The sequence below is a fragment of the Phalacrocorax carbo genome (genome assembly GCF_963921805.1).
Source record: "Phalacrocorax carbo chromosome W unlocalized genomic scaffold, bPhaCar2.1 SUPER_W_unloc_2, whole genome shotgun sequence".
Classification (NCBI taxonomy): Eukaryota; Metazoa; Chordata; class Aves; order Suliformes; family Phalacrocoracidae; genus Phalacrocorax; species Phalacrocorax carbo.
This window is the reverse complement of record NW_026990253.1, coordinates 933,143-959,138: the sequence shown is the minus strand read 5'-3', so window position 1 is coordinate 959,138 and position 25,996 is coordinate 933,143. Positions and strand designations below refer to the sequence as shown.

The following is a 25,996-nucleotide window of genomic DNA, read 5'->3' as shown; positions in this document are numbered from 1 at the left end:
GCGATAACAACAACAACATACAAAGCAAGTGATACATGATACAATTGCTCATCAGCCACCAAATGATGCCCAGCCCGTCACCGAGCAGCAATCGCTGCCCTCTGGCCAACTCCCCTCAGCTTATATACCGAGCATGATGTCTTACGGTATGGAATAACCCTTTAGCCATTTTGGGTCAGCTGTCCTGGTTGCCCTCCCTCCCAGCATCTTGTGCACCTGGCAGAGCATGGGAAGCTGGAAAAGTCCTTTGACTAGTTGCAAATACAGATTTGTGTATCCTGCCGATTATGCCAAATTGTCACAAATAAAACCTTGCGGATATGGCCGACTACACCAAATTGTCTGGAATATGATTTGTTACACAGCATTAGTTACTGATTTAAGATTTATTAATATTTTTGAGAAAGATCACAGAATTAGGTTGTATAATTCTTAACAGCATCAGCCAGTTTAAAACAGCAATTTGATGGAATTTGTTACAATCAAGATAGCAACTTAGTTAAAGATTCGAGAATGGCAAGGTTCACTCTGTTACTTACATGGAAGAAGTGCAAAAAGGAAAATTCAGATATGCTTGAGTTAGAATGATTCACAGAGGGCTTGTGGATGCAGGGGATAAGGAGGACCCTCCCATGGAGTCACGAGGTTCAAAATAGACCCCCTTGCTTTCTAAACACCTTTCAGAGAGAGGTCTAGGTGCGGCTAGGTCCAGTCTTAGTCTCAGACTTGGTCAACGGTTTATAAGAATAGGGATAATACATACATACATATATATATATTTTTAATTACACACACACCAAGGTTAAGCTGTGAATAAAATTTCCCTTTTTGTGAGTTTCACAAATTACTCACTTTTGTGTGCTGGCATTCATCAGTGCACAGCCAGTGAACCTTGCGAAATCAGGCCTTGGAGTCCATGCAAAATCATCATCAGACAATCTTTCAATCCTCGTGAAATCTACCCTGAGAGGCAGCCCAGCCCAGGGGGAGCTACTGGGTCATACAGCCCATTGCAGTCCCGGAGAGCTCAAAAGGTCTCCCTCTTGGATTGCTAGTTATAGGATCGAGATGATTGGCTTTGGTCAATATTTTACATTCTGGCCACAATTCTGGTACACAAGTCAGGCAGCAGACAGTCCAGGTGTGGACAGAGATTGCCTGATGCCCAAGTCTTCTGACCAAGACAAAAACACAATAGGTCTTATCGTGGGATCTCAGAGTGGCCCGGCAGGGGGGAAAGGCTGCACCACCACACTAGTATAAGCACTACTTAGCAACAACTAAAACATCAGTGTCTTATCAACATTATTCTCATACTAAGTCCAAAGCACAGCACTATGGCAGCGACTAGGAGGAAAGTTAACTCTATCCCAGCTGAAACCACGTGTCCTGGTTTCAGCTGGGATAGAGATAATTTTCTTCGTAGTAGCTAGTATGGGGCTATGTTTTGGATTTGTGCTGGAAACAGTGGTGATAATACAGAGATGTTTTAGTTGTTGCTAAGTAGCGCTTACACTGGTCAAGGACTTTTTCAGCTCCCCATGCTCTGCCAGGTGCACAAGAAACTGGGAGGGGACACAGCCAGGACAGCTGACCCAAACCAATCAAAGGGATATTCCATACCATATGACATCATGCTCAGTATATAAAGCTGGGAGAAGAAGAAGGAAGGGGGGTACGTTTGGAGTTATGGCGTTTGGCTTCCCAAGTAACCATAACGCTTGATGGAGCCCTGCTTTCCTGGAGATGGCTGAACACCTGCCTGCCGATGGGTAGTGATTGAATTCCTTGTTTTGCTTTGCTTTCGCGCGCAGCTTTTGCTTTACCTCCTATTAAACTGTCTTTATCTCAGTCCATGAGTTTTCTCACTTTTACTCTTTGGATTCTCGCCCCCATCCCACCAGGAGGGAGTGAGCAAGCGGCTGTGTGGTGCTTAGTTACTGACTGGGGCTAAACCACAACACCATGACAGTATCCACCCCTTATTCCATACCATCTACATCATCCTCAGGTCCCACAGTATCCCATACAACATCATTAACCACCACCCTGCTTCCCATCCTTTGATATAATACACAGATATCATTCCCTTAGTCTATGGACCACGCCTGCAAAATGCCCACAAATGACCACAAAATGTCCACTGAGTTCATTTAGTCCATGGCTTTGGGCTCCATCTATCATAAGAGACTTTCAGGGCAGGAAAGATGGGGGGTGTGTGTGGTGTTGGATCATTGCATGCTGAAGTCAGTCCTTTTACCATCACTGCTGCACTTTGCTCATTTTAATCAAAGTTCATTCTTCATTAATTTGGGAGATTGCTACTGTGATACCACTGTTACAGCATATAGCAACCATAGTAGTGATGACATAAAATATTATATAGCAATTAACAGCATAGCATTCAGTTCATTGCCTGTATTCACCCAAAATCAAGTGCCCTTAATGTACACATCGGACTTCCCTATCCACCCGCATCACCCATGAAGTACACCCAAATCCCATGAATGGGTTTGACTTTGCCTGAGACAGGAATAACCCAGACTCTTTTCCACAGCATACTTTTATGTGCACTACAGGGACTTTATCCCCTTCCACAGTACATAAGAGTTCTGACTGGGCAGGGCCAGCTCGGTTGGCAGATCCCCTCATGTTGACTAACCAGGTGGCTTTTGCTAAATGTGTATCCCAGTGTTTAAATGTCCCACCCCCCATTGCTCTCAGTGTAGTCTTTAACAGTCCATTGTATCGTTCGATTTTCCCAGAGGCTGGTGCATGATAGGGGATGTGATACACCCACTCAATGCCATGCTCGTTGGCCCAGGTGTCTATGAGGTTGTTTCAGAAATGAGTCCCGTTGTCTGTCTCAGTTCTCTCTGGGGTGCCATGTCACCATAAGGCTTGTTTTTCAAGGCCCAGGATAGTGTTCTGGGTGGTGGCATGGCGCACGGGATATGTTTCCAGCCATTCGGTGGTTGCTTCTACCATTGTCAGCGCATGGTGCTTGCCTTGGCAGGTTTGTGGGAGTGTGATATAGGCAATCTGCCAGGCCTCCCCATATTTATGTTTCAGCCATCGTCCCCCATACCACAGAGGCTTTACCCGCTTCGCTTGCTTGATTGCAGCGCACGTTTCACATGCGTGGATAACCTGTGCAATAGCATCCATGTTCAAGTCCACCCCTCGATCACGAGCCCACCTGTATGTTGCATCTCTCCCTTGATGGCCTGAGGTGTCATGGGCCCACCGAGCTAGAAATAGTTCACCCTTATGTCGCCAATATAGATCTCCCCGAGCCACTTCAATCTTAGCAGCCTGATCCACTTGCTGGTTGTTCCAATGTTCTTCAGTGGCCCGACTCCTGGGTATGTGAGCATTCACATGATGCACTTTCACAGCCAGGTTCTCTACCTGGGCAGCAATATCTTGCCACAATGTGGCAGCCCAGATGGGTTTGCCTCTGTGCTGCCAGTTGCTTGGCTTCCACTGCTGTAACCACCCTCACAGGGCATTTGCCACCATCCAGGAGTCAGTACAGTGACAGAGCACCAGCCACTTTTCCCATTCAGCAATGTCTAAAGCCAGCTGGATGGCCTTTAATTCTGCAAACTGGCTCGATTCACCTTCTCCTTCAGCAGTTTCTGTGACTTGTCGTATAGGACTCCATACAGCAGCCTTCCATCTCCAGTGCTTTCCCACAAGGCAACAGGACCCATCAGTGAACAGGGCATATTGCTTCTCATTTTCTGCTTAGTGGGGCCTCTTCATCACATGTTATCTCCTCCTCTGGCGATGTTCCAAAATCTTTGCCTTCTGGCCAATCCATGATCACTTCCAAGACTCCTGGGCGACTGGGGTTTCCTACTCGAGCCCGCTGGGTGATCAGTGCAACGCATTTACTCCATGTAGCGTCAGTTGCATGATGTGTAGAGGGGACCTTTCCTTTGAACATCCAGCTCAGCACTGGCAGTTGGGGTGCCAGGAGGAGCTGTGCTTCGGTACCAAACACTTCTGAAGACGATTAAACCCCTTCATATGCTGCCAATATCGCTCTATTACGATCTGAAATTAAACCAGCGCTTCTACTCCTCTGTCTGGGGAACTGCTCACTGGAGACTGGAGCAGCAGCTTTCCTGGAAGAGGCCCCCCCCGAGTGATTGTTTTTCCTTGCAACTCACATACCCGTGCCTCGAGGGTCGAGGTAGATTTTCCATCCCACTTCCTCATGTCCTCTCCTTGATCACGCAGGTAAAACCATAGGGTGTCCCGTGGTGTGTATCCCCTCCTTTGAGCAAAAGGATGCTTACTCCTAATGGCTGAGATACGGGTCCATTCAGGTGGGGAGTAGGACATATCTTCTTTGAGTTGCTGGACCTCCTGGGACAGTTTCTCCACAGCTGAGACGAGGGAGGAAGAGATATGTGCTTCGTAATCCCAGAGTCTGTTGATCACATCCCCCACCGCTGCTGCCTCATCATCCTTCCAGGACATTGCTGCCAATGAGTTTACATGCATCGATGGTGCACTCCGTACAAACTTCCACCACATGGGTCATGTGTACTGGGCTTCATCTGGATCTTTGGATGACCGTTGATCATCCAGGTCACCATAAATCACCTCAGGCATGGATAATTCCTTCAGGTACTGGATGCCTTTCTCCATAGTTGTCCATTTTCCTGGGCGATATGCAACATCTTCTTTAAAGGGATACCTCTCCTTCACTCTGGACAGGAGTCGCCTCCAGAGGCTGAGGGCTTGTGTTTTTTTCCAATTGCTTTGTCAACGCCCCCTTCCCCAGAAAGGGATCCCAGTTTTTTGGCTTCTTTTCCCTCTAATTCCAGGCTACTGGCCCCGTTATCTCAGCATAGGAGCAGCCAGGTGACAGTGTGCTTGCCTGGACGAGGGCCGAAATCTTTTCGCATATCTCGCAGCTTAAGGATAGGGATCGGGTGGTTTCTGTCTCGTCTATGAGTTCTTCCTCTTCCTCCTCCTCTCCTCATGATGGCCCTGTTCTTCCACCATCTCTTTCTAAATGAGTTGACTTTCTCTTCCAAGATTTCTTCTTGTGTATAGGGATGACTGATACCGGCATGGGGTGGTTCTCTGGTTCATCTGCAGTGCCTGTTGTGGGGATTTGAGTGGCCGCAGTGCCTGTTACTTTTTTTTTTTTGTCTTCTTTTCTTTGTGTTTTTAGATCTAGAGGCCTTCTCTTCACCTTGGGGGTATTGAATAGTGTTGAACAGGGCTCGGTAGGCATTGGTCAGGCCCAGCATGTTGCAGTGATTTGTGTCTCTCTGGAGTTGCCAGGGTGACAACATACTTCCTCCAAATACTCTACTAGTTTTTCAGGATTCTGCACTTGTTCAGGGGTGAAGTTCCAAATCACTGGGGGTGCCCACCGTCTTAGGCATTTGCCCATACTATCCCACATACCCTGCCACCCATAGCTATCGAACCTTGGGGCAGATCTCTGGATGAAATTCTTAAACTGCTTATTAATCTTAGTAAAAACTGAAACAATATTCCCTAGAAATACCAATAGATGTATCTTAACTACCCAAGGATGTTCAAGATACTGAAAAGTTGTTGTAATGAAAGAGGAGACATCATAGAAGATGGTAGCTGAGGTGCCATTCTGTATTTCCTCCATAAAAAACCTCTGAGAGGCCAGTGTTTTAAGAACAACTCTCTCAGGCAAAACATCACCAATCACTGCAGAGAACAGCAAACTACAAAACCCAACACCAATTTTAAACATGTACAGCAAAAACAAGAGCATGGTGCAGATCAGATAAACTAATATTCAGAATAGATGAGTCAATGCTGTGACCAGCAACTGTTATTATCTCAAAGCCTTCGTGCCCCATGCTGGGCACCAAGAAGGACTGTCGTGGTTTAGCCCCAGTCAGCAACTAGGCAACCACACAGCCGCTCGCTCACTCCCCCCACCCCAGTGGGATGGGGGAGAGAATTGGAAGGGTAAAAGTGAGAAAACTCATGGGTTAAGGTAAGAATGGTTTAATAATTAAAATAAAACAGTAATAATAATAATATAATGAAAAGCAAAATAATGAGAGAGAGGGGGGAGAGGCAAAACCTCAGGAGCGGGGAAAAAACCAAACCTCTCACTGACCTACACTGCCAGTCCCCAAGCCGTGACTGCTGCTTTCCCTGGCCAAGTCCCCCTAGTTAATATAATAGGCATGACATCATATGATATGGAATATCCCTTTGGCCGGTTTGGATCAGCTATCTAGGCTGTGCCCCCTCCCCTCCCGGCTTCTTGTGCACCTGGCAGAGCATGGGAAGCTGGAAAAGTCCTTGAGTAGTATAAGCACTACCTAGCAACAACTAAAACATTGGTGTGTTAGCAACATTATTCTCATACTAAATCCAAAACACAGCACTATACCAGATACTAGGAAGAAAATTTACTCTATCCCATTTAAATCCATGACAGCCATCCCTCTAAAATGTCCATTGAGTTTGTTTAGTCTATGACTTTGGGCTCCTTTTGTCATAACAGAGTTTCGGGGCAGGAGAGAGAGTGAAGTGTTGGATGGTTGCATGCTGAAGACAGTTCTGGTTGCATCACTGCTGCACTTTGCTCGGTTTCATCAAAGTTCATTCTTCATTACTTTGGAAGATTCCTACTGGATGTCATGGTTTTGGCTGGGATGGAGTTAGTTTTCTTCACTTTAGCTGGTGTGGTGTCTTTTGGATTTATTGTGGGAATGGTGTTGATGGCACACTGATGTTTTAATTGTAGGTGCTAAATTGGCAGTAAGTGTTGCTAGGTGGTGCTTATACTGGTCAAGGTCTTTTCCAGCTTCCTATGGTGTGCCCGGTGTGCTGGAGGCCTGGAGGGGAGGGGAGCAGATGGGGCGGGGATGGGGTGGGGCAGGGCAGGGCAGAGCACAGCCAGGACAGCTGATCCGGGCTGTCTGGGGGGATATTCCATATCATATGACGTCATGCCTGGTATATTGAATGAGGGGACTTGGCTGGGGGAAGGAGCGATCATGGCTCAGGGACTGGTGGCATAGGTCAGCATGTGGTTAGCGGTTGCACTGCAGCCTTTGGGGAATTGGAGAAGGCCGATGGCTTACTTTTCAAAACAACTAGATAAAAAGTGCCGGATGGCCAGGATGCTTGAGGGCAGTGGCAGCCACTGTATTACTGAACCAGGAGGCACAGAAGTTGACTTTGGGACAGAAAATCACCATTTATGTGCCACATGCTGTTACAGCAGTGTTGGAACAGGAAGGACACCACTGACTGTCCCCAAGCAGAATGGTACAGTATCAGGTGGTCCTGCTCGAACAAGAAGACATAATAATGAGAGTGTCTAGCGCCTTAAATCCGGCATCTCTATTGCCTTTACATGAAGAAGAAGGGTTAGCGCATGACTGCTTACAGACTATTGAGCAGGTGTACTCCAGCCATGCAGACCTGAGAGATGTCCCCTTACGGGACCCTGACTGGGAATTGTTTGCTGATGGGAGCAGTTTTGTCACCAAAAGGGAATGGAAAGCTGGATATGCTGTTGTCACTTTGGAAAGGGAAATAAAGGCAGCATCATTGCCAGAGAACACTTCTGCACAAAAAGCTGAATTAATTGCATTGATTCGAGCCTTGGAAATATCGGAAGGAAAGTGAGCCAATGTTTATACAGACTCAAAATGCGCGTTTGGGGTAATACATGCACATGGTGCAATGAGACTGTAAAAAGAGCTGCTCTATTTACAAGGATAGTGGCCTTAGTCCCTGAAAGAATTTTTGATATTAATGTTCCTGAATATACAGAGAAGGAAAATAGAGTGGCTGAGTTTCTAAATTGCATTAAGACCTCTGAAGGATGGTGGAAAACTCCAGACGGACAATGTGTAGTTACTCCTCAAGTAATGAGAGAAATTATTAAAAGACACATGGTGCCACTCATATGGGAGATGAGGTATTAATAGAAATGACAAAAACATATGCAATAGGCATTGATATGCTAAAAATTGCCAAAGGTATTACAAAGGGATGTGAGACTTATTTAAGGACTAATCCAAAAATTCAAAGGAGATCCTTACCAGGATAGGTGAAAAGAGGTGGTGGACGTTGTCTACCTGGACTTCTCCAAGGCCTTTGATATGGTTCCCCACAGCCTCCTCCTGGAGAAATTAATGCATTATGGCCTAGACAAGTGGTCTGTGCAGTGGGTGGGGAACTGGCTGACAGGCTACACCCAAAGGGCTCTTTTTCAAACAGGCAACCTGTCACAAGTGGGGTCCCCCAGGGATCGATATTGGGCCCAATGTTATTCAACATCTTCATAAGTGATCTGGATAATGGGATCAAGTGTGGCCTGATAAAGTTTGCAGATGACACCAAATTGAGTGGGGAAGTAGACACTCCAGAAGGGAGAGCTGCTCTGCAGGGAGATCTGGATAGGCTGGAAGAGTGGGCCAACAAGAACCTTATGAAGTTCAACAAGGACAAGTGTAAGGTCATGCACCTGGGAAAACATAATCCGGGAGTGCAGTACAGACTGAGATCCACCTGGCTGGAGAGCAGCTCTGTGGAAAGGGACTGTGCTGGTTTTGGCTGAGAAGGGGTTAATTCTCCTCACTGTGGGGGTTGGCTACCTTTCCAGCTTCCCGAGCTCTGCCCTGTGGCGGGGGGGGGGGGGGGGGGGGGGGGGGGGGGGGGGCTGGGAGGGGCAGGGCCATGGAGGGGGCCCTCGTTTTCAGCTTTATCTGGTAGTTGGGGTTTTTTGCTGAAACCCTTATTGTACTTCAGATACCACCTTGTTGAGGCAATTAGCAATTATACCGCCTCCTCGGAGAGATTTTATATGGAGGAAACACAGAACAGTACCTTTGCAACTTTGTTCTATGATGTCTCTGCCTCTACTACAACAACCTATTTGTATCTTGAACATCCTTGGGTGGTTAAGGTGCACTTATTGTTAGTTTTTGGGCATGTTGTTTTGGTTTTGACTAAGCAACTTAAGAATATCACCCAGAAATCTGCCCCGAGGCTTGATAGTTTGGAGTGGCAGGGCATGTGGGACAGCATGGGCAAATACCTAGGGCAGTGGGCACCTCCAGTGTTTTGGAGTTTCACCCCTGAACAAGTGCAGAATCCTAAAAAACTAGTAGAATATTTGGAGAAAGTATGTTGTTATGCTGGGAACTCCAGAGAGACATAAATAACTGCAACATGCTGGGGCCTGGCCCATGCATACCGAGCCCTGTTTAACACTATTCAGTGCCCCCGAGGGGAAGGGAATGTCTCTGGATTGAAATGCAAAGTGACTGGCACTGTAGACACTCCAGCCCTGAGGACAGGCACTGCAGCCACTCCAACCCCCACAACTGGAGCTGGCTCAGAGAATGAACCCATACCAGTACCAGTTGCCCCCATAAACAAGACGAAATATTGGAAGCGGACGTCAACTCGTTTAGAAGGGGATGATGAAAAACCAGGGCCGTCACAGGGAGAGGAGGAAGTAGTCATAAATGAAATAGAGACCACCCGATCCCTGTCCTTGAGCGAGTAGCGAGATATGCGAAAAAATGTCAACCATGGTTCAGGTGAGCACACTGTCACCTAACTGCTCCGATGCTGGGATAATGGGGCCAGTAGCCTGGAACTAGAGGGAAAAGAAGCCAAACAACTGGGATCCCTTTCTGGGGAAGGGGGCGTTGACAAAGCAATTGGGGAAAAAACACAAGCCCTCAGCCTCTGGAGGAGACTCCTGTCCAAAGTGAAGGAAAGGTATCCCTTTAAAGAAGATGTTACATATTGCCCAGGAAAATGGACAACTATGGAGAATGGCATCCACTACCTGAAGGGAATTAGCTGTGCTTGAGGTGATTTATGGTGACCTGGATGATCAACGGTCATCCAAAGATCCAGATGAAGCCGAGTGCACACGACACATGTGGCGGAAGTTTGTACAGAGCGCACCATCTTCGCATGCAAACTCATTGGCAGTAATGTTCTGGAAAGATTACAAGACACCAACAGTGGCAGAGCCGATTGATAGACTCCAGGATTACAAAACAAATATCTCTTCCTCGCTCATCTCTGCTGTGGAGAAACTATCCCAAGAGGTCCAGCAACTCAAAGAAGATATGTCCTACTCCCCACCTCGACAGAGTAGTGTCTCAGCTGTTAGGAATAAGTGTCCTTTGGCTCAAAGGAGGGGATACACACCACGGGCCACCCTATGGTTCTACCTGCGTGACCACGGAGAGGACATGATGAGGTGGGATGGCAAGCCTACCTTGACCCTACAGGCACGAGTGCATGAACTGCAAGGAAGAACAATCACTCAGGGAGGCTCTTCCAGGAAAGCTGCTGCTCCAATTTCCAGTGAGCAAGTCCCCAGACAGAGGAGTAGAAGCACTACCGGTGGGGGAGTGAGCGAGCGACCATGTGGGGCTGAGCTGACGGCTAAACCACGACAGGGACCTGGGATTCCTGGTGGACAGGAAGCTCAACATGAGCAAACAGTGTGCTGATGTGGCCAAAAAGGCCAACAGGATGCTGGGTTGCATCAAAAAGGGCATCACCAGCAGAGATAAAGAAGTCATCATCCCACTCTACTCAGCGCTTGTCAGGCCACACCTGGAGTACTGTGTACAGTTCTGGTCCCCGCTATACAAAAAAGATGTGGACAGGCTGGAAGGGGTCCAGAGAAGAGCCACCAAGATGATCAAAGGACTGTGAAACCTGCCATATGAGGATAGGCTGGGAGAACTGAGTTTGTTCAGCCTTGAGAAAAGGAGGCTCAGAGGGGATCTCACCACCATGTACCAGTACTTAAGGGGTAGCTACAAAGCAGATGGAGACTCCCTTTTTCCAAGGAGTCACATGGAGAGGACAAGGGGGAATGGACAGAAGTTACTCTTGGGGAGATTCCAATTGGACATGAGAGGAAGATTTTTCACATTGAGGGCAGTCAGCCATTGGAATAATCTCCCCAGGGAAGTGGTTGACTCCACCACATTGGACACTTTTTGAGATTTGGCTGGACAGGGTGCTGGGCCATCTTGTCTAGACCTAGATAGGTTGGACTAGATGATCCCCGAGGTCCCTTTCAACCTGTGGTTCTGTGATTCTGTACATGGGAGTTATTGGAAAATTGATTTTTCAGAATTACCAAAGTGTAAAGGATATAAGTATTTATTGGTAACTGTCGATACCTTTTCAGGCTGGCCAGAGGCTTTCCCATGTTGCACCAACAAAGCCAGAGAGGTATTAAAAGTGCTTTTAAAAGAAATAAAACCCAGATTTGGAGTCCCTGAGGGATTTTCATCAGACAGGGGACCCCATTTTGTAGCAGAAATTATCCAAGAAGTTTCAAAATTTTTGCAGTTTAAATGGGATTTACACACTCCGTGGAGACCACAATCTAGTGGGAAAGTGGAAGGAGTGAATCAAACAAGCAACAAATTAGAAAATTATGTCAAGAAATCCAGATGAAACGGACCAAGGTTTTGTCTTTGGCATTACTTAGAACCGGAATAACACCGTGAACGCAAGAAAAAAGTTAGCCCATTGTAGCACCACCATAGACTTCACACCAAAGGGACCCTTGAAATTAAAGCTAAATCGTATCCAATATTGAATGACTCGAATAAGATTGGATCCAGGGAAAATAATTCTGTATGATTTGGATAATTATTTGTGAAACTAATAATGAAATGGTTAATTGTTATAGGTGTTCTGATAATTTGGATGGGAAAAAGTGAGTCAGCAACGAACGCAGCAGCAGCAACGGTAAGTTCTGTGGCTGGGTGCTAGATTGGGGCAGACAAGGGGGTTCCCGGAGCCAGGGAAGCCCGAGGAAGCACAGAGCGCCCGCCAGGTCCCAGCAGCCCTCACAAGGGAGGCTGACGCGGCCTGGGCGTTGCCACGAGCAACCGCGGGAGATTTTAAATGGCCCCTAGGAAGCGCGAGCAACCAGGGTGTGGCGCGGAAGTTTGGGGAGGGAGGGTGCTGCATCTGGCTTGTAGGCCCACAGCCCGGGAAGTTCTCTAGGTCTCTGCCAGGATGGTGAGCACTCGCTGCAGAGCTAATACCAGTGTTCCCACGGAGAAAGCCCCAGAGAGGTCTGATGCATCCACCCAGACAGAGCTGGAGGCTTCAGTACAGACGGTAGGTTCCAATGTGTGCCCCAACCCCTTGCCTGGTGAGAAGGTAAGTACCTGCACAAGGTGTGCACAGGTTGATGATCTGCTGTGCCAGGTGGCTGAGTTGCAGGAGACAGTTAGAAGGCTGAGTAGTATTAGTAGAACTGAGGCAGAGACAGATAGGCGGCACCAGAACCATGCTCCTGCAGCAGACATCACTGAGAAGGAGGCGGCGTTTTGGACCCTGGTGACCCGCAAAAGCAGGGCTCTGCCTCAGCCCCCACCTCCCAGTATCACCACCAGCAACAGATTTGTAGCTTTAGCTACTGCAGACACCCACGAGCAAGGTCCACAAGGTGCAACTGTACCAGCAGCACAGAGTAGATACTGCAAAAAGAAGAGAAGAGTGCTCATAGTGGGTGACTCTGTTAAAAGGCACTGAGGCACCCATCTGCTGACTTGACAGGGAGTCACGAGAGGTTTTCTCCCTTCCGGGAGCTAAGATCAGAGACATCACTGAGAGGGTGCCACAACTTGTCAAAAGCACTGATTACTATCCTCTGCTACTCTTCCATGTGGGCACAAATGACGCTGCAAGTCAGAGTCTGGGCAGAACTAAGCAAGACTATAAAGCTCTGGGAAAGCAAGTGAAAAATGTTGGTGCCCAAGTTATCTTCTCCTCCATACTACCTGTTGGAGAAAAATGGGTAACTAGAAATAGGCAAATAATACAAATCAACTCCTGGCTACGTGGCTGGTGTCGACGTGAGGGTTTTAGCTTTTATGACAATGGGATGCTCTTCAACAACTGTAGGCTGATAGGGCGGGACGGACTCTACCTGTCAGGAAGGGGCAAGGGAATCTTTGGCAGCAGGCTGGCCAACTTGGTGAGGAGGGCTTTAAACTGAGGAACTTGGGGGGAGGGGAACAAACTGGCAATGCTAATGCCATCACACACAATGGGGGAATAAGACAGGACAACCTGAACAGTGATAAAGGTGCTGTGGTGGCCTCATGCGATGGCAACCAGGAGACCAACCACCTCAATGGTGTGCATGGCTATAGCGGATCGTTGTACGCCCCTCCAGGGAAACCTGTGTGCTCAAGCACCTTTGTGAAATGCCTGTACACCAATGCATGCAGCATGGGGAATAAACAGGAGGAACTAGAGGCCTGTGTGTGGTCGCAGGGCCATGATCTCATTGCAATCACAGAGACATGGTGGGATAGCTCACATGACTGGAATGTGATCATGGATGGCTACAGGTTTTTCAGGAAAGACAGAGCAGCAAGGCGAGGTGGGGGAGTTGCTCTTTATGTGAGGGAGCAACTGGAATGCATCGAGCTCTGCCTTGGAGTGGAAGGAGAACAAGTTGAGAGCTTGTGGGTAAAACTTAAGGGACAGGCAAATATGGGTGACACTGTTGTGGGCGTTTGCTACAGGCCACCTGATCAAGAAGAGGAAGTTGATGAAGCCTTCTACAGACAGCTGGAAGTAGCCTCGCAATCGCAGGCCCTGGTCCACATGGGGGACTTCAACCACCCTGATATTTGCTGGAAAAGTAACATGGTGAGCCATGCACAATCCAGAAGGTTCCTGCAGAGCATCGAGGACAACTTTTTGATGCAGGTGGTGGAGGAGCCAACGAGGCGAGATGTGCTGCTCAACCTTATCCTAACAAACAAGGAAGGGCTGGTTGAGGATGTGAGAGTTGGGGGTAGCCTTGGCTGCAGTGACCATGAGGTGGTTGAGTTTAGAATACTGCGAGGTAGAAGCAGGGCTACGATTTGGGTTACAGCCTTGGACTTTGAGGGCCATCTTTGGCCTCTTCAAAGACCTGCTAGGAGGAATCCCATGGGCTAGGGCTCTGGAAGGCGGGGGGTCCAAGAGAGCTGGACGGTATTCAAGGACCACTTTCTCCAAGCTCAAGATCAGTGCATCCCTAGGAAGAAGTCAGGCAGAGGAGCCAGGAGACCCACATGGATGAGCAAAGAGCTTCTAGAGAAACTCAAATGGAAGAAGGAGGTTCACAGTATGTAGGAAAAGGGACTGGCCACTTGGGAGGAATATAGGAATGTTGTCAGGGTATGCAGAGATGTGATGAGAAAGGCCAAGGCCCACTTGGAATTAAATCTGGCAATGCATGTCAAAGATAACAAGAAGGGCTTCTTTAAATACATCAGCAGTAAAAGGAAGACTGGGGATACAGTGAGGCCACTGCTGAACAAGGAAGGGGCCCTGGTGATGCAGGATGCAGAGAAGGCGGAGTTACTGAATGCCGCCTTTGCTTCAGTCTTTACTGCTAAGGCTGGCCCTCAGGCATCTCAGCCCCCAGAGAGGAGAGAGAAAATCTGGAGAAAGGAAGACTTACCATCAGTTGAGAAGGATTGGGTCAGAGATCACCTATGCAAAGTGGATCCTTGCAAATCCACAGGCCCCGATGGGATACACCCACGAGTGCTGAGGGAGCTGGCAGATGTTCTTGCTGAGCCACTCTCCATCATCTTTGAAAGGTCGTGGAGGACAGGAGAGGTGCCCAAGGACTGGAGGAAAGCAAATGTCACTCCAGTCTTCAAAAAGGGCAAGAAGGAGGACCTGGGGAACTATAGGCCAGTCAGCCTCACCTCCATCCCCGGAAAGGTGATGGAAAGGTTCATTCTGGAGTTCATCTCCAGGCATGCAGAGGAAAAGAAGGTTATCAGAAATAGTCAACATGGATTCACCAAGGGAAGATCATGCTTGACCAACCTGATAGCCTTCTATGATGACACGACTGCCTGGGTTGATGAAGGCAGAGCAGTGGATGTTGTCTATCTTGACTTCAGTAAGGCATTTGACGCTATCTCCCATAGTATCCTCATAGGCAAGCTAAGGAAGTGTGGGTTAGATGAGTGGACAGTGAGGTAGATAGAGAACTGGCTCAACAACAGAACTCAGAGGGTTGTGATCAACAGGGCAGAGACTGGATGGAGGCCTCTAAGTATTGGTGTTCCCCAGGGGTCTGTGCTGGGTCCAGTCCTGTTCAACATATTCATCAATGACCTGGATGATGGGATAGAGTGTAACCTCAGCAAGTTTGCTGATGATACCAAGCTGGGAGGAGTGGCTGATACACCAGAAGGCTGTGCTGCCATCCAACGAGACCTGGACAGGCTGGAGATCTGGGCCGAGGGGAACCTGATGAAATTCAGCAAAAGCAAGTGCAAGGTCCTGCACCTGGGGAGGAACAACCCCATGCACTAGTCCAGGTTGGGGGCTGAACTACTGGAAAGCAGCTCTGTTGAGAAGGGCCTTGGAGTGCTGCAGACCCTGAGTAAGCAATGTGCCCTTGTGGCCAAGAAGGCCAACAGTATCCTAGGCTGCATTAAAAGGAGTGTGGCCAGCAGATCAAGAGCAGTTTGCCTCCCTCTCTACTCTGCCCTAGTGAGACCACATTTGGAGCACTGTGTCCAGTTTTGGGCCCTCCAGTTTAAGAAGGATGTGGAACTGCTTGAGCAAGTCCAGCGGAGAGCTACCAAGATGATCAGGGGGCTGTGGCATCTCCCTTAATGAGGAAAGGCTGAGAGACTTGCGTTTGTTCAGCCTGGACAAGAGAAGACTGAGGGGGGGATCTTATCAATGCTTATAAATATCTAAAGGGTAGGTGTCAGGATGATGGGCCTAGGCTCTTTTCAATAGTGCCCAATGACAGGACAAGGGGCAATGGGCACAAGTTGGAACACAGGAAGTTCCACCTGAAAAAAACATGTTTACTGTGAGGGTGACAGAGCAGTGGAACAGGCTGCCCAGAGGAGGTTGTGGAGTCCCCGTCCCTGGAGACATTCAAAACCCACCTGGATGCCTACTTGTGCCCCATGCTCTAGTCGTACCTGCTCAGGCAGGGGGGTTGGACAAGATGATCTCCAGAGGTCCCTTCCAACCCCTACCATTCTGTGGTTCTGTGATTCACAGATTATGCTACCACAATGGGACAGAAATCAAAATCTATGGGAATTACTAGCCTGAGGGGGAAACCAGTAGATCCTCCTTTTGTTCTGGATGTCAGAATTCAGTAGGACAAATGCACAGTTCATGCTTGATAGGAGTTCCCACTATTAAAGAATTACACCATGCTCAAAGCATTTTAAATAAATATAACTTATAGTAGCCTCTACAGCCTGGGAAAAACACTACAAGTAAAGGAAGAGGAAAGCTAAAAGTTGAAGTACAAGGGACGCTCCCTGCTAAGAATTTTATTACTTTTGTAAATTACACTGCAAAATGTGACAATTTTACATGATTACAACCCCCTCTGACTTGCAAAATAGTAGAGACCATAAGGTACACCTGGGCCCACACTCAATTACCTTTGGAATGGTTCTTACTTTGGGGAAGATTAGTTTATGCTTATGTTTCAGCGAATACAACCAGAGGCCCTTGCTCTATAGGAAGATTGGTCCCTGTGCTGGTTTTGGCTGAGAAGGGGTTAATTCTCTTCACTGTAGTGCCTGTGGTGGTCAGGGTCCTTTCCAGCTTCCCATGTTCTGCCAGGTGGGCAGGGGGCTGGGAGGGGCAGGGCCACAGCAGGGGCAGCTGACCCCAACTAGCCAATGGGACATTCATTCCATACCATGTGACACCATGACCAGTATATTAATGGGGGCAGTTGGCATGCAGGGGTAGTTGTGACTTGGGGACTGGTGGTGTTGGGTTGGCAGGTGGTGTGTGGCTGTGTCATGTGTGGGTTGTTTTGGTGGGTCATTCCCCTTCCTGCCCCCATTCCCCATCCCAGGTTTTGTGCCTCTCATTGTTTTCCTTTCCATTGTATTTTTTTGGTTGTTGTTTTAGTTTAATTATTAAACTGTTATTATGTCAACCCATGTGATTTACCCTTCTGATTCTCTCCCCTGTCCCACTGGTGGGGGAGTGAGCGAGTGGCTGTGTGGGGCTGAGTTGCCAGCTAAGCCACAACAGTCCCTTTACCTTTAAATAAGAAAGATTTACAACATGAATTGAGAAAAAGAAGAGATGTTTATCAGCTATCTAGTGACTGTGATTCACAAATCATTTTATATAGCCCAAGTGAAATCACAGCAGCTGCCATTCTCACCCCTGAAGTCAGGGTAGCTATGAAATATCCCATTCTAAAATTAATTGCTTGTGTGCTGGTAAAAGATATAAATTTTACTTCACAGTCCTTGGCAGCCATTAATATTGAAATGAGCCAAATCTGAGAAGCCACCTTGGAAAACTGGGCTGCTATTGACTACTGGTAAGACACAACCATGGTTGTGAGGAATTTAAAGGAATGTGGTGTTTCAATCTCTCAGATAATTCACAGTTACTAGAAAAGAAAATACAACAATTGAGAAAATCAGCCTCTGGAGCTTATGAAAGGGAAGGATTGGATCTTTCTTGTGTTGTGGTTTAGCCAGCAACTCAGCCCTACGCAGTCGCTCACTCACTCCCCCACCAGTGTGATGGGGGAGAGAATCAGAAGGGTAACGCTCATGGGTTGAGATAAGAACAGTTTAATAATTAAAATAAAACAACAACAAAAATACAATGGAAAGGAAAACAACAAGAGGCACAAAACAGGGGGGGAGGGTGGTGTGTGAACCACCAAAACAAACACCACACCAACTCACTAACCCAACAACACCCCATCCCAAGCCATAACTGCCCCCATTAATATACTGGTCATGGTGTCACATGGTATGGAATGAACATCCCATTGGCCAGTTGGGGTCAGCTGCCCTGACTGTGGCCCCGCCCCTCCCAGCCTCCTGCCCAGGTGGCAGAGCACAGGAAGCTGGAAAGGCCCCTGACCACCATAGGCATTACAGTGAAGAGAATTAACCCCTTCTCAGCCAAAACCAGCACATCTTGGTTAACCCAATTTAGGATGGCTACAGTAACTGTTTGTAAATATCTTATTAATTGTATTAATAATCAAAACCACTTGTTGTCTTATTCAGTGTACCCTGAGGAGATACAAAGGAATGGTTTGAGATTTCGAGGTGTTGAGATACCTCAAGCCTCAAAAAGGGGGGAGATGTTTGTGAGAGAACAACCCCCCTTGGAAAGAAGGGTTATTGTCTATGTTTAATCAGCATGAATCTAGACTACTTTCTTTTTGATCAAGCATTGTTTTATGTTTCACTATTTAATCTAAACTTAGGGATGGGATATCTTGGCTATCAGTGATTATTCATTTAATCAAAGACAAATGTTCCTTTTGGAAGAAAATAAAGGAGAGTTGGCAAGAGAAAATATCCTTGAGTTGTCCTTTGGTGACATGTGACCATATATATGGATAAAAAGGGTTAGGGTACTTCATCTGTGAAGACCACCAAAGACCCCTGAAGAGAGGAAGACATGCGCAGAAGGATCTGAAGTGGAGCCAAGAGAAGTGATTTAATGCCATTATGCAACCTATGTAGATTAGAATTAATATGTATTAGATAGGTGGAATATGTATGAAATTATTGTATAAATATAATGAAGTAGCTGGCTTCGATGTGCTTGATTTGTGGAAAACCACCGAGTACCCAGGCTTACGCAACCCTGAAATAAATTAGCAATGTCTCTCCTGAGTGTGTGATTATTGACTCATTGCACACCAGAGGATGAATGCACTTTTCGGACAAAGGCATCACTTGTTTGTTTGGATTTTTATTCCCCATGCCCTTGGTTTTTATGCCCGCCATTCTTGATATTTTCTTTTTCATTATATTATTATTGTTATTATTAATAGTATTATTACTATTACTCTTTTATATTACTTATTAAACTGTTCTTATCTCAGACCACGAGTTGTCTTACTTTTGCTCTTGTGATTCTGTCCCCTATCCCACTGGGGTGAGGGGAGAGAAAAAGTGGCTTTGTGGTGATTAGTTGCTAACTGGGACTAAACCACAACAAAGTACTACCATCTATATGGCATACAGCAACCACAGAAGTGATGACATACAGTATTATGTAGCATTTAACATCATACCATTCAGTTCATTGGCTATTCTCACCCAAAATCAAAATCCCTTGAGGCACACATCAGAATTCCCCATCATCCCTGTCATGGTTTTGGCTGGGATTGAGTTAATTTTCTTCTTAGTATCTGGTATAGTGCTGTGTTTTGGATTTACCTCAAGCTAAATTTGGATTTAGCTCAAGCACAGCTAATTCCCTTCAGGTACTGGATGCCATTCTCCATAGTTGTCTATTTTCCTGGGCGATATGTAACATCTTCTTTAAAGGGATACCTCTCCTTCACTCCAGACAGGAGTCGCCTCCAGAGGCTGAGGGCTTGTGTTTTTTCCCCAATTGCTTTGTCAACGCCCCCTTCCCCAGAAAGGGATCCCAGTTGTTTGGCTTCTTTTCCCTCTAGTTCCAGGCTACTGGCCCCATTATCCCAGCATCGGAGCAGTTAGGTGACAGTGTGCTCACCTGAACCATGGTTGACATTTTTTCGCATATCTCGCTACTCGCTCAAGGACAGGGATCGGGTGGTCTCTATTTCATTTATGACTTTCATTTATAACTACCTAGATTAATAGGAGGTAAAGCAAAAGCTGCGCGCGAAAGCAAAGCAAAACAAGGAATTCAATCACTACCCATCGGCAGGCAGGTGTTCAGCCATCTCCAGGAAAGCAGGGCTCCATCAAGCGTTATGGTTACTTGGGAAGCCAAACGCCATAACTCCAAACGTACCCCCCTTCCTTCTTCTTCTCCCAGCTTTATATACTGAGCATGATGTCATATGGTATGGAATATCCCTTTGATTGGTTTGGGTCAGCTGTCCTGGCTGTGTCCCCTCCCAGTTTCTTGTGCACCTGGCAGAGCATGGGGAGCTGAAAAAGTCCTTGACCAGTGTAAGCGCTACTTAGCAACAACTAAAACATCTCTGTATTATCACCACTGTTTCCAGCACAAATCCAAAACATAGCCCCATACTAGCTACTACGAAGAAAATTATCTCTATCCCAGCTGAAACCAGGACACGTGGTTTCAGCTGGGATAGAGTTAACTTTCCTCCTAGTCGCTGCCATAGTGCTGTGCTTTGGACTTAGTATGAGAATAATGTTGATAAGACACTGATGTTTTAGTTGTTGCTAAGTAGTGCTTATACTAGTGTGGTGGTGCAGCCTTTCCCCCCTGCCGGGCCACTCTGAGATCCCACGATAAGCCCTATTGTGTTTTTGTCTTGGTCAGAAGACTTGGGCATCAGGCAATCTCTGTCCACACCTGGACTGTCTGCTGCCTGACTTGTGTACCAGAATTGTGGCCAGAATGTAAAATATTGACCAAAGCCAATCATCTCGATCCTATAACTAGCGATCCAAGAGGGAGACCTTTTGAGCTCTCCGGGACTGCAATGGGCTGTATGACCCAGTAGCTCCCCCTGGGCTGGGCTGCCTCTCAGGGTAGATTTCACGAGGATTGAAAGATTGTCTGATGATGATTTTGCATGGACTCCAAGGCCTGATTTCGCAAGGTTCACTGGCTGTGCACTGATGAATGCCAGCACACAAAAGTGAGTAATTTGTGAAACTCACAAAAAGGGAAATTTTATTCACAGCTTAACCTTGGTGTGTGTGTAATTAAAAATATATATATATGTATGTATGTATTATCCCTATTCTTATAAACCGTTGACCAAGTCTGAGACTAAGACTGGACCTAGCCGCACCTAGACCTCTCTCTGAAAGGTGTTTAGAAAGCAAGGGGGTCTATTTTGAACCTCGTGACTCCATGGGAGGGTCCTCCTTATCCCCTGCATCCACAAGCCCTCTGTGAATCATTCTAACTCAAGCATATCTGAATTTTCCTTTTTGCACTTCTTCCATGTAAGTAACAGAGTGAACCTTGCCATTCTCGAATCTTTAACTAAGTTGCTATCTTGATTGTAACAAATTCCATCAAATTGCTGTTTTAAACTGGCTGATGCTGTTAAGAATTATACAACCTAATTCTGTGATCTTTCTCAAAAATATTAATAAATCTTAAATCAGTAACTAATGCTGTGTAACAAATCATATTCCAGACAATTTGGTGTAGTCGGCCATATCCGCAAGGTTTTATTTGTGACAATTTGGCATAATCGGCAGGATACACAAATCTGTATTTGCAACTAGTCAAAGGACTTTTCCAGCTTCCCATGCTCTGCCAGGTGCACAAGATGCTGGGAGGGAGGGCAACCAGGACAGCTGACCCAAAATGGCTAAAGGGTTATTCCATACCGTAAGACATCATGCTCGGTATATAAGCTGAGGGGAGTTGGCCAGAGGGCAGCGATTGCTGCTCGGTGACGGGCTGGGCATCATTTGGTGGCTGATGAGCAATTGTATCATGTATCACTTGCTTTGTATGTTGTTGTTGTTATCGCTACTACTACTACTATTTTGCTGTATTGTATTTTAATTTCTAAAGTGTTCTTAACTCATGAGTTTTCTCACTTTTATTCTTCCAATTCTCTCCCCCATCCCACCGGGCAGGGAGTGAGCAAGCTGCTGTGTGGTGCTTAGTTGCTGGCCTCCATCGGGATGCTGGGCATCCCCAGTTGTTGGGAAGGAATATGTGGGTTGAAACAGGCTCAAGCTTGTTGCTCTCTTCAAAGTTCTTTCTGTTAGTTGTACAGTTTTTATACTGTATATGCTATACTGAGTCTTTATACTTGGTTTTGGCTCTATACTGAGTTTTTAATGCTCAGTTTGGCTGAGCCACGTATACACCCACCCATTCTGGCCTCACTAACTCAGGAAGATATGTATTTGCTTATTATTATTATTATAGTTGTTATTATTGTTAACTCAAGGGCAGTTACACAGCCATCTGATTCTGTCAACTGTTCTAGCCATCTATCTAGAACAAAGACTACCTACTATCTCCTTTGTGTTAAGTTCAGCTTTTTGTAACAGTTGTCATCAGTCACTCCCTACTTCTTCACTTAGCTTCCTGAGTACATAGTCCTTGCCTGTCTCCTCAGAGCCTCCTTCCATTGTAGGAGCTCATTGATCAGTCACAACATGAAGCGTTTAAATTTTTTAATTGAAAAAGATAATTTTTCTGTAAGATACATTTTTGACATTGTATATAAATACCGTTGACCAAGTCTGAGACTAAGACTGGACCTAGCCTCACCTAGACTGCGGATCTGGGGATCTGCCAATCGACGTGGCCCTGACCAATCAGAGCTCTGGAAGGGGATAACGTCCCAGTAGTGCACATAAAAATATGCTATGGAAAAGAGTCTGGGTCATTCCTGTCTCGGGCAAACGCAAACCCATTCGTGGGATTTCTTTTGCTCGAGGACCTGGGTGCCCTTAGTCACTGGTGTGGGAGTGTAGTAGTTTAGCCCCAGTCAGGAATTAAACACCACACAGCCGCTCGCTCACTCCCCACGCCACAGCAGGATGGGGGCGATAACTGGAAGAGGAAAAGTAAGAAAACTCATGGGTTGAGATAAGAACAGCTTAACAATTACAATCATAATAGTAAGAGTTAATAAAAAATATTAATAATAATATAACAAATAGGAAAATAACGAGAGAGAGAGGGAGAGAGGTAAATCCTCAGAAGGGAGGAAAATACCAAACAAGTGATGCAATCACTCACCATCCGCCAACTGATGCCGCCAGTCCCTGAGCCACGATTGCTCTGACAATATCTCTTTTTCACTTGGAGTACAGCGTTTTCTACAAAAAACCGCAACGCCTAAGAACGCTTGTATTTCCTTTTTGCTAGTTGGTGGAGACATGGCTGCTATTTTGTTGATCACATACATTGCGATCTGACGAAGTCCATCTTGCCATTTCATACCTAAAAACTGGCTCTCTTGTGCGGGTCCCTTGACTTTACTTTGTTTTATGGCAAAACAGGCCTTCAGAAGGGTTTGGACTATTTTCCTCCCTTTCTCAAAAATTTCTTCTACTGTGTTGCCCCACACGATGATGTCATCAATGTATTGAAGGTGTTCTGGAGCTTCTCCCTGTTATGATACGGTCTGAATCAGTCCATGGCAAATGGTAGGACTGTGTTTCCACCCCTGGGGCAGTCGATTCCAGGTGTCCTGGACACCACTTCACTCGGAAGCAAACTGTGGCCTGCACTCTGCTGCCAAAGGGATTAAAAAAATGAATTAGTGATATAAATTGTGGCATACCATTTGGCTGCCTTTCACTCCAGCTAATATTGAAGTTCTAGCATGTCTGGCACAGCAGCACTCAGCGGCGGCGTGACTTCATTCAGGCCACGATACTCTACTGTTAGTCTCCACTCTCCATTAGACTTCCTCACTGGCCATATGGGACTGTTAAAGGGTGAGTGGGTCTTACTGATGACTCCTTGGCTCCTCAGTTGATGAATGAGCTCATGGATGGGAATCAGGGAGTCTCGGTTGGTGCGATATTGCCGCCGGTGCACTGCTGTGGTAGCAATCGGCACCTGTTGTACTTTGACCTTCAGCAACCCCACAACAGAAGGGTCCTCTGAGATACCGGGCAAAGTATAAAGCTTGTTTAATTTCCTCTGTGTCCAAGGCAGCTACACCAAATACCCACCTGTATCCTTTCTGGTCCTTGAAATACCCTCTCCTGAGGTGGTCTATGCCAAGGATGCACGGAGCCTCTGGGTCAGTCATAATGAGGAGCTTTTGCCACTCATTGCTGGTTAGGCTCACTTTGGACACCAATATAATCAGCTGTTGGGAACTCGCTGTCACTCCAGAAATACTGATGGGTTCTGCCCCTGTATAGATTGATGGCATTAGGCAGTGGTGTCCACTAGAGCCTTTTATTCCTGTGGGTCTGATGTGCCAGGCCATCAAATCCACACAGTCCAGTAAACCTGTTTGTCCCTTTCCTCCACCTGGCTGGAGGCAGAGCCCCTCTACTTCTGGTTGTAATGCTCATTACTCACTTCTTGTAAATGCAAATCAATCATCCCTTTATTAAGATCAGAAGGAAAATGAGTCATTCTGCTCTGTCTGGGAAGAGCTCACTGGAAACAGGAGCAACAATTTTCCTGGAAGAACCCTTTTTTGTGACTGTTTTTCCTTGCAACTCACATACCCGTGCCTTGAGGGTCGAGGTAGATTTTCCATCCCAGTTCCTCATATACTCTTCGCGGTTATGCAGTTAAAACTATAGGGTGCCCCGTGGTGTGTATCGTATCTCTTGAGCAAGGGGACGCTTACTCCTTATGTCTGAGATACTGGTCCGTATAGGTGGGGAGTAGGACATATCCTCTTTGAGTTGCTGAAACTTCCAGGACAATTTTTCCACAGCCAAAACACAGGCCAATAGGGAGGAAGACACACTTTCCTCGTATTGCCAGAGTTGGCCTACCAATTCATCCATCGTTGCTTCTTCTCCCTCTTTCCAGGCCATTACTGCTAATGAGCTTGCAGGTGATGATGGTGCACTCCGTACAAACTTCCGACACATGGGTCATGTGCACTTGACTTCATCTGGATTGTTGATAAATGCTCTTTGTTTAGGTCATCATTAATCACCTTCAGCATGGCTAACTCCCTCAGGTACTGGATACCTCTCTCCATGATGGTCCACTTGCCTGGGTGACATATAACACCCAGTTACAGCAGTGGAAGCCAAGCAACTGGCAGCACAGAGGCAAACCCATCTGGGCTGCTGCACTGTGGCAAGATATTGCTGCACGGGTAGCGAACCTGGTTGTGAAAGTGCATCATGTGAATGCTCACATACCCAAGAGCCGGGCCACTGAAGAACATCGAAACAACCAGCAAGTGGATCAGGCTGCTAAGATTGAAGTGGCTCGGGGAGATCTATATTGGCGACATAAGGGTGAACTATTTCTAGCTCGGTGGGACCATGACACCTCAGGCCATCAAGGGAGAGATGCAACATACAGGTGGGGTCGTGATCGAGGGGTGCACTTGACCATGGATGCTATTGCACAGGTTATCCACGCATGTGAAACGTGCGCTGCAATCAAGCAAGCTAAGTGTGTAAAGCCTCTGTGGTATGGGGGACGATGGCTGAAACATAAATATGGGGAGGCCTGGCAGATTGATTATATCACACTCCCACAAACCTGCCAAGGCAAGCACCGTGTGCTGACAATGGTGGAAGCAACCACTGAATGGCTGGAAACATATCCCGTGCGCCATGCCACCGCCCAGAACACTATCCTGGGCCTTGAAAAACAAGCCTTATGGTGACATGGCACCCCAGAGAGAACTGAGACAGACAACGGGACTCATTTCTGAAACAACCTCATAGACACCTGGGCCAACGAGCATGGCATTGAGTGGGTGTATCACATCCCCTATCATGCACCAGCCTCTGGGAAAATCGAACGATACAATGGACTGTTAAAGACTACACTGAGAGCAATGGGGGGGTGGAACATTCAAGTACGGGGATACACATTTAAGCAAAAGCCACCTGGTTAGTCAACACTAGGGGATCTGCCAATCGAGCTGGCCCTGCCCAATCAGAACTGTGGAAAGGGATAAGGTCCCGGTAGTGCATGTGAAAAATATGCTGGGGTAAACAGTCTGAGTTATTTCTGCCTCAGGCAAAGGCAAACCTATTTGTGGATTTACTTTCGCTCAAGGACCTGGGTGCACTTGGTGGTTGGTGTGGGAGGATGGAAGAGTCCAATCTGTACCTCAAGAAGACTTGATTTAGGGTGAAAACAGGCAATGAACTGAATGGTATGCTGTTAAATTGCTATACATTATTTTATGTCATCACTTCTGTGATTGCTATGTGTCATATCAATGATGTCATATTAGCAATCCCCCAAATTAATGAAGAATGAAATTTGATTAAACCAAGCAAAGTGCAGTGGTGATGGAACAAGGACTGACTTCAGCATGCAAAAATCTGACACCACACACACC

The 25,996-nt window shown here is 46.7% G+C and overlaps 1 protein-coding gene across 7 annotated transcripts in view; it reads right to left on the bottom strand.

Moving 5' to 3' along the window:
* LOC135310837 (spindlin-Z-like) overlaps positions 1-25,996 on the bottom strand; it is a 120,980-nt gene that overhangs the window by 19,556 nt on the left and 75,428 nt on the right. For 5 of the 7 annotated variants that reach the window (XM_064439887.1, XM_064439886.1, XM_064439891.1 and 2 more), the window contains one exon: positions 8,079-8,159. The exons of 1 other annotated variant lie outside the window; for it this stretch is intronic. In XM_064439887.1, the coding sequence (XP_064295957.1) occupies positions 8,079-8,159 (81 nt within the window). Of the gene's footprint in view, positions 1-8,078; positions 8,160-22,725; positions 23,301-25,996 lie in introns of those variants that run through there. One more of the 7 variants, XM_064439885.1, reaches the window with a different exon arrangement.